Raw genomic sequence first — 17115 nt, 5'->3', positions numbered from 1 at the left:
AGGATTGGTCTTGGCCATATTCGCTCTAATACCAAAATAAGAAACAAACAGAAAATAAAAAGGAAATTGCTCACTGAAATCTTCTATGTATTATTGATAAAGAATGATGCAATCTATACAAGAAAATCCCTAATTTAGGAAAGAATAAAAATAATAATTGAATATGTACAAATGGCCGACTTTAAATGGGTAACGTCTAACCATCAAGATTCTTTCTTAACAAATTCTGTTGTTTGATTATTTTGAAGAGCTAATGACATGGGGCAAGCTGACTGTATTTACTCCTCTGATTTGGCAGCCTACTTGTCCATCCTTAATAGTGTATCTAATATTATATATAATTATATATATATATATATATATATATATATATATATATTATATATATATTATATTACGGAGATCTTGAGTTACTTTTTTAAGTAGTACTTTTACGTAAAAAAAAAACATAGTGTTTTCAAATTTTAAGCACTTAAAAATGAATCCACACATCAATTTATTTTTAGTGTAGAAAAAGTGAACCTATGTTTTCAAAGTTGATAATCTATTCTTCAAGTCAATTAAGCTTAGTCTCGGTCACAAAAAGATCTAGTAGGGTTAGCAAAAATTCCTCGCGGATCGGGTCTGCACCCTGATCGGAGCCAAGAATCCCCGGTTTGATCAGGGATGGGTCAAACTGGAAAATTTTTTCGAGCCCCGTCCGGGGATGGTATCCCCACCCCGACCCGACCCTGACCCTGACCCCGATTTTATATAGTTATATTTTTAATATTTTATAAATATATATTTATAATATATAAAATAATTATTTATATGCATGTTTATAATGTATACTATAGACTTATAGTGTTGTGAGTCCAATATTGAATATATAAATATAATTTTAAGCCAAAAAGTCAAGCCCAAACTTAAAAAAATTAAAAGAAAAAAATGGGGAATCCCCGCAGGGATGTAATAGGGATTCCCCGCGAGGATTAGTAGGGGATCCCCACGAGAAAATGGGGAATGGGGCCCGCGAGGACGGGGGCGGGGATGGGGGGGTAATTTCCCTCATGGGGTCGGGGACAGGGGACCCTCCCCCGGCCCGGCCCGGCCCCGTTGCCAACCGTAAGATCGAGGATGTGTTTGGCTTAAGTTTTCAAGTGCTTAATTTTCAAAATAAGTTTTTTGAAGAAAAAAAAAAGAGTGTTTGACAATCATTCACAAAATAACATTTGAAGAAAATGAGTCTATGAAACAAGTTAGTTTTATAGAAACACTTTAAATTAACTTTTGGAAAAGTAATTTTTGAGTGTTTAATGGTTAATCTCTCCCTAATTTTTATAATTTATTAAAATTACCAAAATGCCCTAATTAGTCATCTATCTCACTTCCTCTATATTTTTGCGACTACCACTAGTAATCTACTATGGTGAAATTTCTGGCAACCATCCCCGACGACCTCCATTGGCGGTCACCTCTACCCACCACCACTGCACGCCACCTTCGGCCGTAACCACCGTCGGCTAACTCCCGTGACCACTACTGGCTACCACCTCCGACCTCCACCACCTACAGTGACCAACTTCGATGATCATCACCACCAACTCCAATAGTGATCATCCCTAAATGACCAACTCTGACAATCATTATTTTAAATTATTAGTTCGTAGCATTTTATAGTCGTCATTTATAGCAATTTGACATTAATAGAAACACTTTACTATATAACAAGACCAAAGAAAACTTGGATATAAAACATTTTTTTTTAAAGAGAGTTGCCAAACACATAAGTATATTTTTATTTTAAGTAATTATTATAAAAAATGTTTAAACGGAATGACCTTTTATAAAATACTATATTGGGAAATTTAATAAATAAAAATGTATCTCCGAGTGATTTTAAACCATCAATTTTAATGAATTCAAAATCAATCTAAAACCCGATTGGATTTAAATGTTAGCTTCCGTGGTTGAGACATTCCACTACCAACGAAAAAGAAAGAGGAGAAGTCTACGAAAAGTCGAACTCGAAGAGGTAAACAATTAAAAACCAAAATTTATTAACATATTTAATCTATCAATCAAATTGGCCACTCTCTTTTCTTAGCTTGTAGCTTACTTGCCATCTTCAACCTCCAAACCCTCAAAATTTCGCAACCCCAAGGAGACTAAGAATCTGTGTTGTTTCAAAGGGAAAGACTTGCTTACTACTCTACTTGTCGAGTTGCTTCCCATTTCACCTCTTCGCTTTATAACGCTTGGGATTGTTTCGATTTTTCAAGCCTTATCGTGGAGTTACGCGTTTCTCCATCTATTTTCCTTTCTGGGTCAGTGATACACTGATACTATTGTTTTTTTTTATTAGCTTATTTGTTATCCGTGTCATGTTTTCTGTTTACTGACTTTTTAGAACGTTTTTCTTCTCATCTCAAACTTGGGTTTCTTCGAAATGGATTTGCAGTCGAAGAAGGCATGGTGATGGATATTCGGTTTAATTCGTGACATCAAAATGTTTCCGATAAGGTCGGTTCTCATGTTTCTGCAGCATTATTTCATATGACTCCCTCTGTATTGCCATTGATTGAAGTGGCTTTCTTCTGGGTAGTCTTCTTTTTCCCTCGATCCTACTGCCTGGAAGCTGAATTTATAAATCTGCGGCTGTTTTTTTTTTCTTTTTAGCTGATCTAAACTTTGGTTCCTTCGTTATTTTCTTTGGTAGAAATGCTGCTATTCCCTGATTCGAGACAATTAGATTAGGGTAGGATGGTTGGTTTCTAATTGATCAATATAGAACGAATGGTTTCACGTTCTTTGATGACAAAATTGATTCAGAACGAGTGTAACTTCCATTTTTTTATTTGATGTTCTCCCGGGAAGGAACAAAACTATGGTACTTTTACCGTTACTACTTTATCAAGGATAAGACTTAATAGTTGTGTCATGTATGTGAATTGAAATAACTGAATGAGCAAGAACCTCTCGGGGAGAGGGGATAAGCTTGGGCCTACCTACCGTTGTGAAACATCCAGAGGAAACATTCTTGGCTGTTTACAGCAGAAAAAGAAAAGGAAAGAAAAGAGAAAAGATCATTGAGTTTTACGAGTAGATTACTAAACAGTAGAAATAGTTAGTTAACAAGCATAAAGGGGGAAAGGAAACCAAAACCAAGATCACTATCAAAAGGTTGTATAGACAGGGATGTCTTGGCCAACTTAGGTAGACTCTGACTAACAATATGAACAATTTGACTAGTGTAAAGAATCTCATAAAACATTTGATATCTTAGTTAGTTGGAATTGTGGTTTGAACACATGGCCTCTAAAGTACCCTTTTGCACCTTGTCCACTTTAATATTGGGCCAACCTAGCATCACATAATATTTAAAACTATCGTTTAACTTCAACCTATCGATCTCAAAATATGGTTTGGGAGTGCAAATTGACTTTGAATGTAGATTTTGTATGTTTGTGGTTGATATGGAGCTGTGAAAATTGTTTGGTTTCTCCCATTTCATGATGTCTTATTCTATCTAACAATGTGCGAGCAGGGATTTTTGGAAAAGGCATAAGAGGAAGATTTTAATTACAGTGGGAGTTTTAGGAAGCGGATATTTTCTTTATCGACAATATGATTATTACAGTCGAAGGCTTCATGATATCCAGAGAGAACTGGCTAATGAACGTGAAGCAGATGAGCTCATTAAAGCTCAGTTAAGAGATGCTTACTTTTTCTTCTCTTCTTTTTATCAGTCTCTGTTTTCTGAGTTCTTTAACTTTTGTGTTCGATGGATTTGTGCTTGCAGAATACAAGCTCATTTTGAAAACATTCAAAGAATAGCTGATACGACGACTCTGCCCCATGCTATACAACATTTACACAGTCGGATAGAGGAAGATTTGGATCTTTCACACCTGACAGAGAGATTAATGATGGGGAAGGGTCAGCCAAACACTTTGACATTAGCAGAGAAACTTGATTTATGGGAAAACCTCAAAATACTAAGTATGAAGCGATATCACTTTGGTGTTTATATTTTCTGGTTTTTAACTGAATGAAATAGACTGAGATCACCACGGTTGGTATGTGTTTTTCCAGGCTTCACAAAAATGGTGATATCACTCTGGGCAATAACTCTGTTAAGCTTATACATTAGAGTTCAAGTCAACATCTTAGGAAGACATATGTACATTGATACTGCCCGTGGTCTTGGTAGCTCCCATTTGCTTGTAAGGCCTGCTACTTTTGCCATTTCGTACTTTTGTGAACTGTTTTCGCACTGTCACTATTGGAATCATTACGATCTAGCTTTTTGTTTTTGAAATTTGTGATTTTTCCTTGTAATTTATTGATTATGGTTTCACATTTGTTGAAGAAACATTTGAATTCTTGGCTATTTATTTTTTAAAAAATTTTAAAATATATTTATTAGTTTTCTAATCTAGCGTAGATTTTCAAAACATTTTTAGAAAGAAGTAATGAAACAAAAAGCTTAATTAATTATTAAATGAGGCCTACATTAATCGTTTTATTATCTACTCGGCTTCATATTATTATGAAATATTTGTTGTCGATGATGGTACTTTTTCTTTTCATTTTGTTACATTGAAGTACTTGACAATGATTTCTGCTGAGTATCTATTAGAAATTTGGGTCTCTTTATGATTTGTGCAGTTTTATTATTGACCAAATGTCTTTTTATATTATTTATGAGGTAAGAATCATTTACCAACTGAAAATACCCAATGCTTTAGATTTCTGACTAGAACTTCCAGTAATTGATTAATGCAATCTCATTTCTAGCATCGATTCCATATTCTGGGTTTATAGAATAGAGCAAACCAGAAGTTTGTCTTTATTTAATGCATGAACCGAAAAATCTGATTGAATCTGGTATATTCACATTATGCATAGGCCCCACTCTCTCAAGTATATCCAAACAGTTTTGAGTGCCGATTGAGAGTTAAAGTCATTTCTCAAAGAGGGGTAAAAAAAAAAGAAAAGAGTGGGTTAAACTCATTTGGAAGTCTTAGATTTTGGCGGGAGAGACGAGAGATCGTCAATAAAGTTTAAAGCTGATACATTTTTTAGAACTCTTGCCCAAGACCTTGTATATGAATTAGAAGCATCCCTGCTTACTAAGATCTGTTAACTTTTGACCTTTTTATTTCATAAAGCTTGAAAATGAGATCAGTATATCAGGCGTCACCACCGTGGCATAACTAGAGAATATGCAAGCTTTTTGAGAAAGTGATATTGAATATGTGCTATGAAGAAAGAACAATTAGGATGGGTTTGTGGAAATTTGGTATCTCTCATGTAGGAGAGAAAGAAACACTACCACATCGTGGCGGTAATGAAAGGAGATACGAATTGTTTGTTACTTTTGTTTTTGTCGAAAAAACAGCTTGTAACTCTATGGGTATTTTAGTAATTGTGTGTACCCTAGGGCATCCCACTAGTCTATTTATTTGGCCTATTCTCTTGTACTTAGTGTATTAGAATTAATAATAAAAAATCAGTGTCTATCGTGGTTTTTCTCCCTGTACTAGGGTTTCCACGTAACTGTATTGTTATTCTCTTCCCTACTCTTTTATTTTTAACATGGTATCAGAGCTAGGCGACGAAACCCTAGCCGTCATCGATGGAGCTTCGAGCGTTGACATGAAGGTAGCCATTCAAGCGGCTGTGAAGGAGAATCTCCAAGTCGCCCTACCACAGCTGATCTCAGCCGCCACCCACGTCCAGCCGCCGTCGGTAGAGGAGAGATTTAACCCTGTCGAGATGTTCCAGTTGCTGTGCGAGGGAGGGTCGCCCGTGTTGTTCCAGATTGAAGCTGCCTTCGACGATCAGAAATGCTCGATCGCACCGTCCACGTTGTTCCAGACCAAAACAACCTTCGTTGATCAGAGACACTCAATCGGGCCGAGCCACGCCGGTGGGTTGCTGTTGAGCCCTTCGTCCGTGCTGGTCGCGCCGCTCGTGCTGATTGTTCAAGCTCCTACCCAGCCGATTCCGTGCGTTGAGCCGCTTCTGTCTGAGGCACCGAGCCGATTCCATGCGCCGGTCGATCGTTCAAGCTATTTTTCGTGCGTCGAGCCGAGCAGCAGAGTAGCCTCCGTTTGTGAGTTACCTAGCCGGTGGATTGAGTCTAGCTTTCACGGCTGCTTCTGCCTCTGTCCAGCTGTTCGTAGGAGCTTCTTTTTCAGTTGCGCCCAATCATGGTGGCTCGACACAATGCCCAGATGAAAACCCGGTAAATTCTTTCCCTATTTTACCCACTACAAATATCCTGCATGGTTTTTCCTCAGTTGACAGTACGACCAGCCTGAGTATAGTTGGAATTAGTACTATCGCCCAATCAGGCAATATACAGTCTTTTGGTCTTGTTAGTGTGAACGGTAAAAAACCTTAGATTGTTGACTCAGGGGCAACGGATCATCTTATTGGTACCTCTAATCAGTTTCTCTCATATTATCCAAGTGCTGGTAACGAACGAATTAGGATTGCAGATGGATCGTTCGCACCTGTTGCAGGAAAAGGGGATTTATCTCCATTTGAGGGTTTGGTTTTGCGGTACGTTTTGCATGTTCCTAAAATTTCATATAATTTGTTTTCCATCAGTAAGATTACAAGAGATCTGAATTGTCAGGCAGTTTTTTCACCCGACTTTGTTTTATTTTAGGATCTAAGCTCGGGGACGACGATTGGCATTGCCCGACACGATGGGGGACTCCACTTCCTATCTGATGATGCTTCCTCTAGGAATGATTATAGGACTAGCCTTGTCTCCTTAAATTTTTCTACCTCTGAGAATGATTTTCTGTTATGGCATTACCGCTTAGGGCATCCGAACTTTCAGTACATGAAATACTTATTTCCGCATTTATTTCACAATATTAATGTGTCTTCTTTAAAGTGTGAGGTGTGTATTCGTGTCAAATAGGATCGTGTCTCCTTCCATTCCCAGCCCTATAAATCATCCAAACTCTTCACTTTAGTCCACAGTGATGTTTGGGATCCCTCACCAACCACAACCTCCACAGGGAAACGCTAGTTTGTCACTTTTATAGACGACCACACTCGGCTTACTTGGGCCTTTCTTCTCACTGATAAGTCCGAGGTGTTATCTGTATTCCAACAATTTTATGCCACTGTGGAAACCCAGTTTAATGCCAGGATTGGTATTTTGAGAAGTGACAATGGGCGGGAATTCTTTAACGCTTCCTTCTAAGAGTTTCTTGCATCCAAAGGGATTATCCACCAGAGTTCGCATGCCTACACTCCCCAACGAAATAGGGTAGCCGAGAGGAAAAATCGTCATTTGATGGAAGTTGCTGGGTCCTTAATGCTATCCACATCACTCCCGTCTTACCTATGGGGTGATGCCATCCTTACTGTTGCTCACCTAATCAACTGAATGCCTTCCCGAGTCCTCAATTTTCAAAACCTCTTAGACTGTTTAAAAGAGACCTACCCTATGACTCGTTTAGTCTCCGATGTCCCACTTCGAGTTTTTGGCTGTGTTGCCTTTGTTCACTCCCATGGTCCAAACCGCATGAAATTTACCCCCGTGCTAAAAAATGCGTCTTTGTTGGGTATCCACTCCATCAACGTGAGTATAAATGTTACCACCTATCCTCTCACAAATATTTTGTTTCCATGGATATCACCTTCCTTGAGGATTAGCCCTTCTTTCTTGTTAGCCATCTTCAGGGGGAGACCTCTAGTGAAGAGACTACATGGTCCACATATATAGTTCCCTTGGAGTCTGCCCCTATTCCCGAACATGATGGTCCTATCCTTCCTACCAATCAAGTCCCATGGATAACATACTATAGGAAGAATCTCAGGAAGGAAGCAGCGTCACCTGTTGCATCTCCGGCTCCGGTCCATGAGTCAAACCCGACATCAGGTACGTATTCCTGAAATTAATGAGATTGATACTTGTACTAATGAGTGCAGAGAGGAAAAAGGAGGAAAAGGTGCTGACAGCACCACTATAGTAGATGGGAAGACGACAGTGAATGACAATTCAGACACAGCTCTAGAAAATGTGAGTGATACTAAAGATAATGGTGAAAAAAGTGTGATTTCTGAAGATGAGAAACAGGAAGAGGAGACTAGTGATCACAGTGGAAATTCTGACAGTTTGAAGGAATATGATGCTTCTCTTGATCTTCCAATAGCTTTGAGGAAAGGTATTCGGTCATGTATAAGGTACCCTATGCATAGTTACATGACATACAGTAACCTGTCATCTGAATTTAGGGCCTTTACCACTAGTTTAGATGCAGGGGTGATACCAAGTAACATACAGGAAGCAATGGGAACTGAAGTTTGGAAGGCTACTATTATGGAGGAGATGAGAGCTCTAGAGAAAAATGGAACGTGGGACCAGGTGATCCTACCTAAAGGGCATGAGACAGTTGGGTGCAAATGGGTTTTCACTATAAAGTACAAGTCAGATGGGACTGTTGATCGGTACAAGGCCAGGTTAGTTGCCAAAGGATTTACTCAAACCTTTAGGATAGATTACTCTGAGACATTCTCTTCCGTAGCTAAACTCAATACTATCTGAGTATTGCTATCAGTTGTAGTTAACAAAGATTGGCCTCTACATCAATTGGATGTAAAGAATGTCTTTCTCAATGGAGAACTTGAGGAGGAAGTCTACATGAATCCTCCTCCCAGATTTGAAGATCAGTTCAAACAGCGAGTCTGTTGGCTGAGAAAGTCTCTATATGGGTTGAAACAGTCTCCAAGAGCCTGGTTTGACAGATTTGCTACCTTTGTCAAAGGACAAGGGTACACCCAAGGGCACTTAGATCATACACTTTTTACAAAGAAGTCAACTTCAGGGAAGTTAGCAGTTCTCATTGTATACGTTGACGATATTGTGCTCTCCGGTGATGATGATGATGAAATTATGAAACTCAAAGCAAAGATGGCCAAAAAGTTTGAACTTAAAGACCTTGGGAAGTTAAGATACTTTCTCGGAATGGAAGTAGCTCGATCTAGGGACGGAATCTCAGTGTCCCAACGGAAATACACGATTGATCTTCTAACAGAAACAGGAATGCAGTTGAATATAATTCAAAGCTCAGCAATACTAGTAACAGTGTTCCGGTCAATAAAGAAAGGTATCAACGGTTAGTTGGGAAATTGATATACTTATCTCATACGAGACCTGATATTTCATATGCAGTGAGTGTCATCAGTCAGTTTATGTTGGCTCCTTGTGAAGAACACATGATAGCAGTTGAACGCATCCTACGATATCTGAAAGGTACACCAGGTAAGGGGTTAATGTTCAAAAAGTCTGATAAACATTGCATTGAAGCCTATACTGATTCTGATTGGGTAGGATCTGTTGTTGATAGAAAATCAACATCAGGGTATTGCACATTTGTTTGGGGTAATCTTGTGACTTGGAGGAGCAAGAAACAAGGAGTTGTGGCCAGAAGTAGTGCAGAAGCTGAGTATATGAGTTTAGGGATATGTGAAGAAATCTGGTTGATGAAAGTGTGGTTAGATCTTCATCAAGACAATGAGCTCCCAATGAAACTATTTTGTGACAATAAGGTAGCAATAAGTATTGCCAATAATCCTTTTCAGCATGACAGAACAAAACACGTTGAGATCGACCGACACTTCATCAAGGAAAGACTTGACAACGGAAGTATATGCATTCCTTATGTTCCCTCAAATCAGCTAATTGCAAATGTGCTCACAAAAGGGTTACTGAGACAAAGCTTTGATTATTGTGTCAGTAAGTTGGGTCTTATTGATATTTTCGCCCCAACTTGAAGGGGAGTGTCGAAAAAACAGTTTGTAACCCTAGGGGTATTTTAGTAATTGTGTGTACCCTAGGGCTTCCCACTAGTCTATTTATTTGGCCTATTCTCTTGTATTTTGTGTATTAGAATTAATAATAAAAAATCAGTGTCTATTGTGGTTTTTCTTCCTAAACTAGAGTTTCCACGTAACTGTATTGTTATTCTCTTCCCTACTCTTTTATTTTTAACAGTTTTTGTTATTCTTCATGCAGTTTGAAGAGCTAGTGTTATAAGTTATTTTTGTTTCAAAGAAAGCTAGCAGAGGGCCTTCGGTTAAGTGTGAAAACTTGTCAGCAGTCTTCTATATTCTGAACTTTTATGAATACATGTAAGACATTAAATGGAATTTGAAGGACGCATCATGGTCTAGCAAATGACTCTTCCATATTTTGTAGAGATTTCAGTTTGCTCGGTCTTTTTAGAAACACATTTTGGAGTCTTTGGGATGTGCTTGGTACGTAGTGTGGTCAAAGAATTCTCCTTTTCGAGATAAAGGGAAAAGTCCTAAGACATGCTTCATTTCCCATATGAGCGTAATGAGCCATGGTCCTTGGGAATGGGCTTGAAGAACTACTTCACTACTATGGATTGACTTGGTTGTCACTTGTCAAAGGAGTCAGCGATGAACACAAATGTCACTGGTGTTCATCCATGGTGACCACTTAAAATATTAACTATCCTCCGGTTTCTGAATGGTAGGGTCATACTCATGCAACAGTCAGTTATATTTGCTGAGGTGTATTTAAATTTGTTGGGAGACCCATGGTTATCAAAGAGATAGGAAAAAATTCAACCAATATCATTGTCTTTATGAATATTCAGTAACAACAAGATAAACAAGTTTACGAGTGTTTGATCCCTAATGCCAGTTAAGGAGCTCCATTATTCGATCCTTATCATCCTTCACTGTAGCTCGGAATGTCTACTGTTTAGCTCCAACTAAAATAAAACGTCTACACATCCAGGGTCATTGTTTTAGATTTTTTGGTGCATTGGTCTTTTTTCTACATTCCATTTTCTTCATTCATCAAGTGGATCGACCATGTTACCCCCAATAAATCAGTGGCAAACTTAAATGTCAATGCTTTGGCCCGCCGAAGGCTTCTATTAATGACATGAGATATTAAATTTAGTTGATGTCAGGCAGCGTGTGTCACTGTTTATTTCTTTTTTGACTTGTTCTCTTTTCTCTAAAATTGGTCTTTGTTCGTGATTCCACAGGAGGAGGCTGATCTTATCGATAGGGATGATCAACAGAAATTTCTGTCCATCTCTGATTTTCTCTGTAATTATGGTCTGAATGCTTTGATTCCTAAATTGCAGGTAGCAGTAGGAGAAGTTCTCAAGAGGTAAAGGCTTTGTTCGAGTATAAAGAGAAATATATTTTTTGCTTGAAATTTTTGTGGACATCATATCAAACACATTTTTAAAGTCTGACGTGGATATTTTTTAGTACACATGGACACTATCAAAGAAATTACAACTGTTTGTGGTCACGTGACTTGATATAATATATGTATGTATGTAAACACACACACACATACATATAAATAATCAAGTTTTTTTTAATGGTTTTTTGGTTATATTTTTAGTGCGATTTTATAAACAAATGAATGATATAAAATATCATGTTTCTTCATTATCTTCCTATTAAAGAACTCGAACATTGCTCAATTGGTTAAGACGAATATTATCGACCAAAGGTCCAAATCCCCACCCATTTGAACTAAAGAAATACTATCTTTTTTAAGTATTTGCCTTGCATTTGAATCACACAGTTGCAAAGTCCTTTGACTACTGGGAACTGATTTTATTTCTTCATAAAACTACATTCTAAGACCAAATATGATGGATTCTATAACTTCATTGCATAATCAGCTTAACATACTTCCATTCTTTCATGTGAATCTGTGACGAATGAATCACATGGTGCTTAAGGTACTTCTTGGGGAATTGAACTGTAGAAGACATTTGTATAGCAGGCTTCTGGTGAAGTTGCCTTGAGAATAAACAAGAAACTGTTAGCGACATATCAGGGTAGTTTAAGGGAAAAAAGCATTTTTCATTCCAAGCTCTGCGGTTAAGTTAACTGGAAGTATAGTTCTCCCAAAGCCTTGCTTGACAATGTCTTACAGAGATCTTGTCTCTATGTCTTGTATATCTGGCTATTTCAACACTCTCAGATGTGATTAATATTCTTTGTCGATTTTCTTGGTTGCAGAAAACAATTGCGAGATGTCTTTAATACAACTATATTTCGCGAAACTACTATACAAATAATTAAAATCTTCATGAGCACGGGAAGTCCCCATCATTGGTTGGACTACTTGATGCCCGGCGACAATCAGTCTGTAACCACCGATAATGATGCAGCTGCCCCAAATTTCAATAAGTTTGACCAACTTATGATGGAAACTAGAGCAGTGCTGCTAAGGTATGGGGATTATAAATCAACAGCCACTATACTGAAGATAGAATTATTTGACATGCACATGGAGTATTGAATAGAGATCAAGTTTGTTGTGCACTTGAGACTTGAGAGTCAGAATTGCTTTGAATCCCTATTTTTTGCAGTCTTAAATGATTGCTTAAGAATGCATTTCAGCTGAAATCATGCTTCCTTGATAATGCATGGTCGTTTCTACATTCCTCTTGTGAAAATATTTCTTGTTGAATGGAATATTATCACCCAAGTATCCATTTAGGCAAATGTAAACTTTAAATCACATTTCTTTTTGTTAAAGATAAAACATCTTTATTCTTGTTTGAATACTTCAAATTTGTTATCTGGTATTCCAAATGATCAAGCATGGGTCACATTATGTGTTATCTACGATTTTGGGCCTACGATTTAGAGAGGTGTTATATATAAATCATCTAGCCTATTGGTGCTTTTGTAATATGTATTATCTGATACTCCTCTCTGTTAATAAAACTGCTCTCTTTTTTTTGTGTCTATTTTTATTGTTTGCTCTTTTACTTTCTTTATATGTCCATTTTATAACAATGCTCATTTTATGGGTTCAGTGCTGAGTTTGGGAACATCGTCGAGAAATCATTAGAAGTAGGAGTTGATGGGTTGATGGAAGAAATGGAGGCTTCACTTGCTGGAGGCAGCAGCAGAACATCAGGAATACCACTGGCCAGACTTGTGCCTAGAGTTGCCCAGATGGGGCTATTGCTCCTTGAAGATCCAATAAAAAGTAGATTCATCCAAATGATAAGAGGTATACCAGAAGTGGAAATCTTCTTTACTCTCCTTTATGCAAATATGCCTGCCTCTTAGAAAGAGACATCATGGCATTGGCTTGCTTGCACATTCTTGCCATTTCATTAGGTTCTTGTTTTTGTTGTGGGGTTACTCATCCTTGTAAAAAAGTTTCTGGTTTGGCTTGGATCCTTGAAGTTTCACAATTTGAAAGGAGCACTTGGGGTAAGATAGTGACAATTTATTTGATAATAATTCGAAAATTCTTTCCATTTCACGTTTCTTGGTTCTATGTTATGTTGATATGAAATTATATTTGTTGGCCCGTCTTTTTTACTAATTTATTTATTTATTTATAACAGATCTTTGTAGTTTACTTATTATAAACAATATCCATCCAAAAGAATTAGATGAAAAAAATGTATTTTTATTGTGTGGAGAGAAACCGTCTATCTATGAACTATTTAGGGATGTTTGTTTTAGGGGTTGGACATCCTTGTTTGTGATAAGGATTTAGGAAGTCTAACTTCCTACACTATTTTCCATGTGTTTGAATATTAAATACTTTCAAATCCATGAGTTACACTTTTTATTTTTTTTTTAAAAAAATTTAATTTAGGAAGTTTGTCGGCCAACTTCTGGACACCACCTTTGGTGATTGCTGTCGGCCAACATCGACCACCATCTCTAACGACCGTCGCTGACCACTTTCAATCACCACTTTTGAGTTCTGACGACCCTAGCGGCGAACTTCTGGCTATCGACTCTAGCCAAAGTTCGAGTGTCGTTGGCCAACTTTGACAGCAACTTCTGGCGACTGTTGTTGACCAACTCGGACGACCACTGTCGGCCACCTCGGTACCCCTATCGACAAACTTCTTGCCACCGACTTTGGCCAAACTTCACCTGCCACGGGCCAACTTTGGAAAACATTAAGGGGTGTTTGTTTCAAGGGTTGAGCTTGGGATGGTTAGGTATCTAGAGTTGGCATAAATTCCTGTGGGTTGGGTCCTTGCCTCAATTGGAGCGGGTAATCTCCAGTTTGATTGGGGATTTATTGGATCTCCGATCGAAGATGGGACGGGGAGGGTATCCTTGCCCCGTCCCCATCCTCGACCTCGACCCCGATTAATTTTTTTTTTTTATATATATATATTTATTTATTTATTTTACAATAAACAAAAAAAAATCGGATACCCATTTCCTCCGGTGGGAAAGGGGATGGGGAATCCTCTGTCCTGGCTTGGCCTCGTTACCAACCTTATAGGCATCCTAAGTCCAATACTTGTTTGAGAAAGGAGTTCAGGAAGACAGCCTCTGATGACCACTATCGGCAAACTTCCGGCCAATTGATTCTAGCCAAACTTCGGTTGCCACCGACCAACTTTGGAAAATATTAATAAAAACACTTTTAGTATAGAACAAACCAAACAAACTCGTATATAAAAATCCTTTTAAGAAAGAGTTGCCAAACACGTGTATTTTTATCTTTAGTAGGTTTTTAAATGAAGAGTGTTTAAATAAAAAAAATTCTAATTCATTTCAAAGAGGCCCTTAGTTTAATTACAATAATATTTTTTTAACATTAACCCTCTTCTAATTCTTTTTCCACTTGGAGTTTTATTATTATTATTATTTATTAGATTAACTTTCTTAATTCGCTCTCTCCCCTTCCTTTGTTTATGTGTTTCATTTATTTTAAGAGATTTTATTTTGTTTTTTCTATTTTTCCTAGTAGTAAATAGATCACTACAAGAAACATCCTTTATATCCCTTATATATATATTTTTTGCATATTATTATTATTATTATTATTATAGACATATTTTAAAGAAAATTTGAATGGAAAGGAAGGCTAAAAAGTAAATTGAACTAGTTTTTTTTGTGTAATTAAGTATATTTATTTAAACTACATGTGTAAAAAATCCTAATTTAGATTAGTAAAGAAACAAAAGTCTATATCATTTTATCTCAAAACCTAGTAAAACCAAAACATCAATTTATTAAAACAATAAATTAAAAAAATATATAATTTTAGTCAAATCTATATGATTAAATATAAGAAAATATTTCACAAACTTTAAGATCTATAAATTGGCTAAACTTCCTAGCCTAACTCTAGGCTTAATAATTCAAATATGTGCACCAAATATCCCTAATAAAAATATTATTAGTATATAACAAATCAAACAAATTTGTATATAAAAAAGTACTTCTAAGAAAGAGTTGCCAAACACATGTGTTTTTATTTTAAGTATTTTTTTTTGTAAACAAGATTGTTTAAATAAAAAAATTTAGTTCATTCCAAATAGACCCTTAGTTTAATTACAGTAATATTTTTTTAAATACACTTTCTCTTTTCTCTAATTCTTTTTTCATTTGGAGTTTTTCTTTTTAATTATTATTATTTATTAGATTCTCTTTTTTAATTCGCTCTCTTATCATCTTTGTTTATTGTTTTCTTTATTTTAGGAGATTTTTTTTTTCTAATTCTCCTAGCTGTAAATCGATCACTACAAGAAACATCCCTTATATTCTTTTTTTTTTTTTTTTTTCTTCTTCTTATCATATAGACACTTTTTGTGTAATTAATTATATTTATTTAAACTATATGTGTAGAACACCCTAATTTAAATTAGTAAAAGTGACAAAAGTATAACATTTTATTTCAAAACGTAGTAAAATCAAAATATAAATATTCTTTTAAATTTTTTAAAACAATAAATTAAATAAAATTATAATTTTAGTCAAATTTCTATTTCAAAATTCAAAAAACAAATATTCTTTTAAATTTTTTAGATCATTTCAAACTTAATTATATTAAAATAATTAAAATGACAAGTTTGAACTAATCTAAAATTTAATAACTTATTAAATACAAGAAAATATTTTACAAACTTATGATTTATAGATCTACCGTTCATTCTCAGGCTTACTAAGTTTGTACTCCAAACACATGCTTCTTAAATCTAACTTCTAAAACCTGATTTCAAACCCAGTTTCTTAAACCCTACCTAAACTTAACATTTCTAGGTTTAGTTTAGCATTCCAAACCTGTTCACCAAACGACCCCTTACTTCATAAATGACTTAGATGGATAAAGTCGAGAGTTTGCGGTACATAGATACTTGGACATAGAAATGGCACCACATAAAATAGTTTAATTGATTAAAACATTAGTAATTTCTGTTCAAATATAAGGGGTTTTTTTAAGTTTATTTTTTAGGTTCAAATTATGAAACTCATCTCATCGTTTAAATTTGGGAAAATATAAATAATAAACGCGTAAGTAGTTAAAAGTATCACTACTTATCCTTCTAGATTCTAATGGTTAAGGTTAACATTCTTTCTTGATTACCACCAATGTGGGCTAAATCTTTTAATTTCAATTATTATAATTAAGGAGAAATGAAATAATAGCACTTAAACTATTTTTTTCTTTTTCTTAATAGCTAAATTTGAAGTCATGGCTATTTTTTTTTCCTTAAACCATATATGTAGTGAAGAAATTGAATCTCTAACTTTGAAGTCATAGTACTATCAACTGAGTTATACTCATTTTGACGATCACAATAATAAGTTAATTGTGGTTATACGTTTATTTCTATACAAAAATTCAAAGTGTCGATTTAAGGTGTATTTTAAAATCCATTTCTATATAATTCGATCTATATTTGTATTCATAAGTATAAGTCTTATCGAGCATAACCTAAAGTTTATACATTGTGAAAACAAAAATGGCTTTATACATAGATAGCCTTAATTGTAAGCTCATATTACACTATTGTTTATAACCTTCTATTTATTTCAAAAATATCCCAATAGACTACAAAATTTCATTAACGTTGGTGTCTATTTACTATAAAGGGCTCATCCATTATTTTTATAAAATTAAAAAATTAAAAAAAAAATCCTAAGGTTTTGGGTATCTCTCCCCATGCATCATTGATGTTCCTTCTCTAAAAAGAAAAAAAAAATAGAATCCATATTATTTCTCCTTCTTCTAATCGAATCCTTTCTTCTTCCTCCCTCTCTTTTTCTTCTTTTCGGCGGTGCAAGTTATAGTGGTTGGCGACGGGAGATGGACAT

General features: G+C 35.9%; 1 protein-coding gene across 1 annotated transcript; it reads left to right on the top strand.

The window, feature by feature from the left end:
- The first annotated feature begins 2051 nt into the window (after positions 1–2051).
- On the top strand, positions 2052–13316 carry LOC120070760 (peroxisome biogenesis protein 3-2-like). The gene is made up of 8 exons (XM_039022638.1): positions 2052–2309; positions 2444–2505; positions 3530–3691; positions 3785–3984; positions 4078–4208; positions 11040–11167; positions 12040–12252; positions 12846–13316. The coding sequence occupies exons 2-8, from the start codon at positions 2492–2494 to the stop codon at positions 13102–13104; spliced, it is 1107 nt and encodes a 368-aa protein (XP_038878566.1). The 5' UTR covers positions 2052–2309; positions 2444–2491; the 3' UTR covers positions 13105–13316.
- Positions 13317–17115: the final 3799 nt, after the last annotated feature.

The sequence above is a fragment of the Benincasa hispida genome, chromosome 2, assembly GCF_009727055.1.
Source record: "Benincasa hispida cultivar B227 chromosome 2, ASM972705v1, whole genome shotgun sequence".
Lineage (NCBI taxonomy): Eukaryota > Viridiplantae > Streptophyta > Magnoliopsida > Cucurbitales > Cucurbitaceae > Benincasa > Benincasa hispida.
The sequence above is the reverse complement of the archived record's forward strand: the minus strand, read 5'-3'. Positions and strand labels throughout refer to the sequence as shown.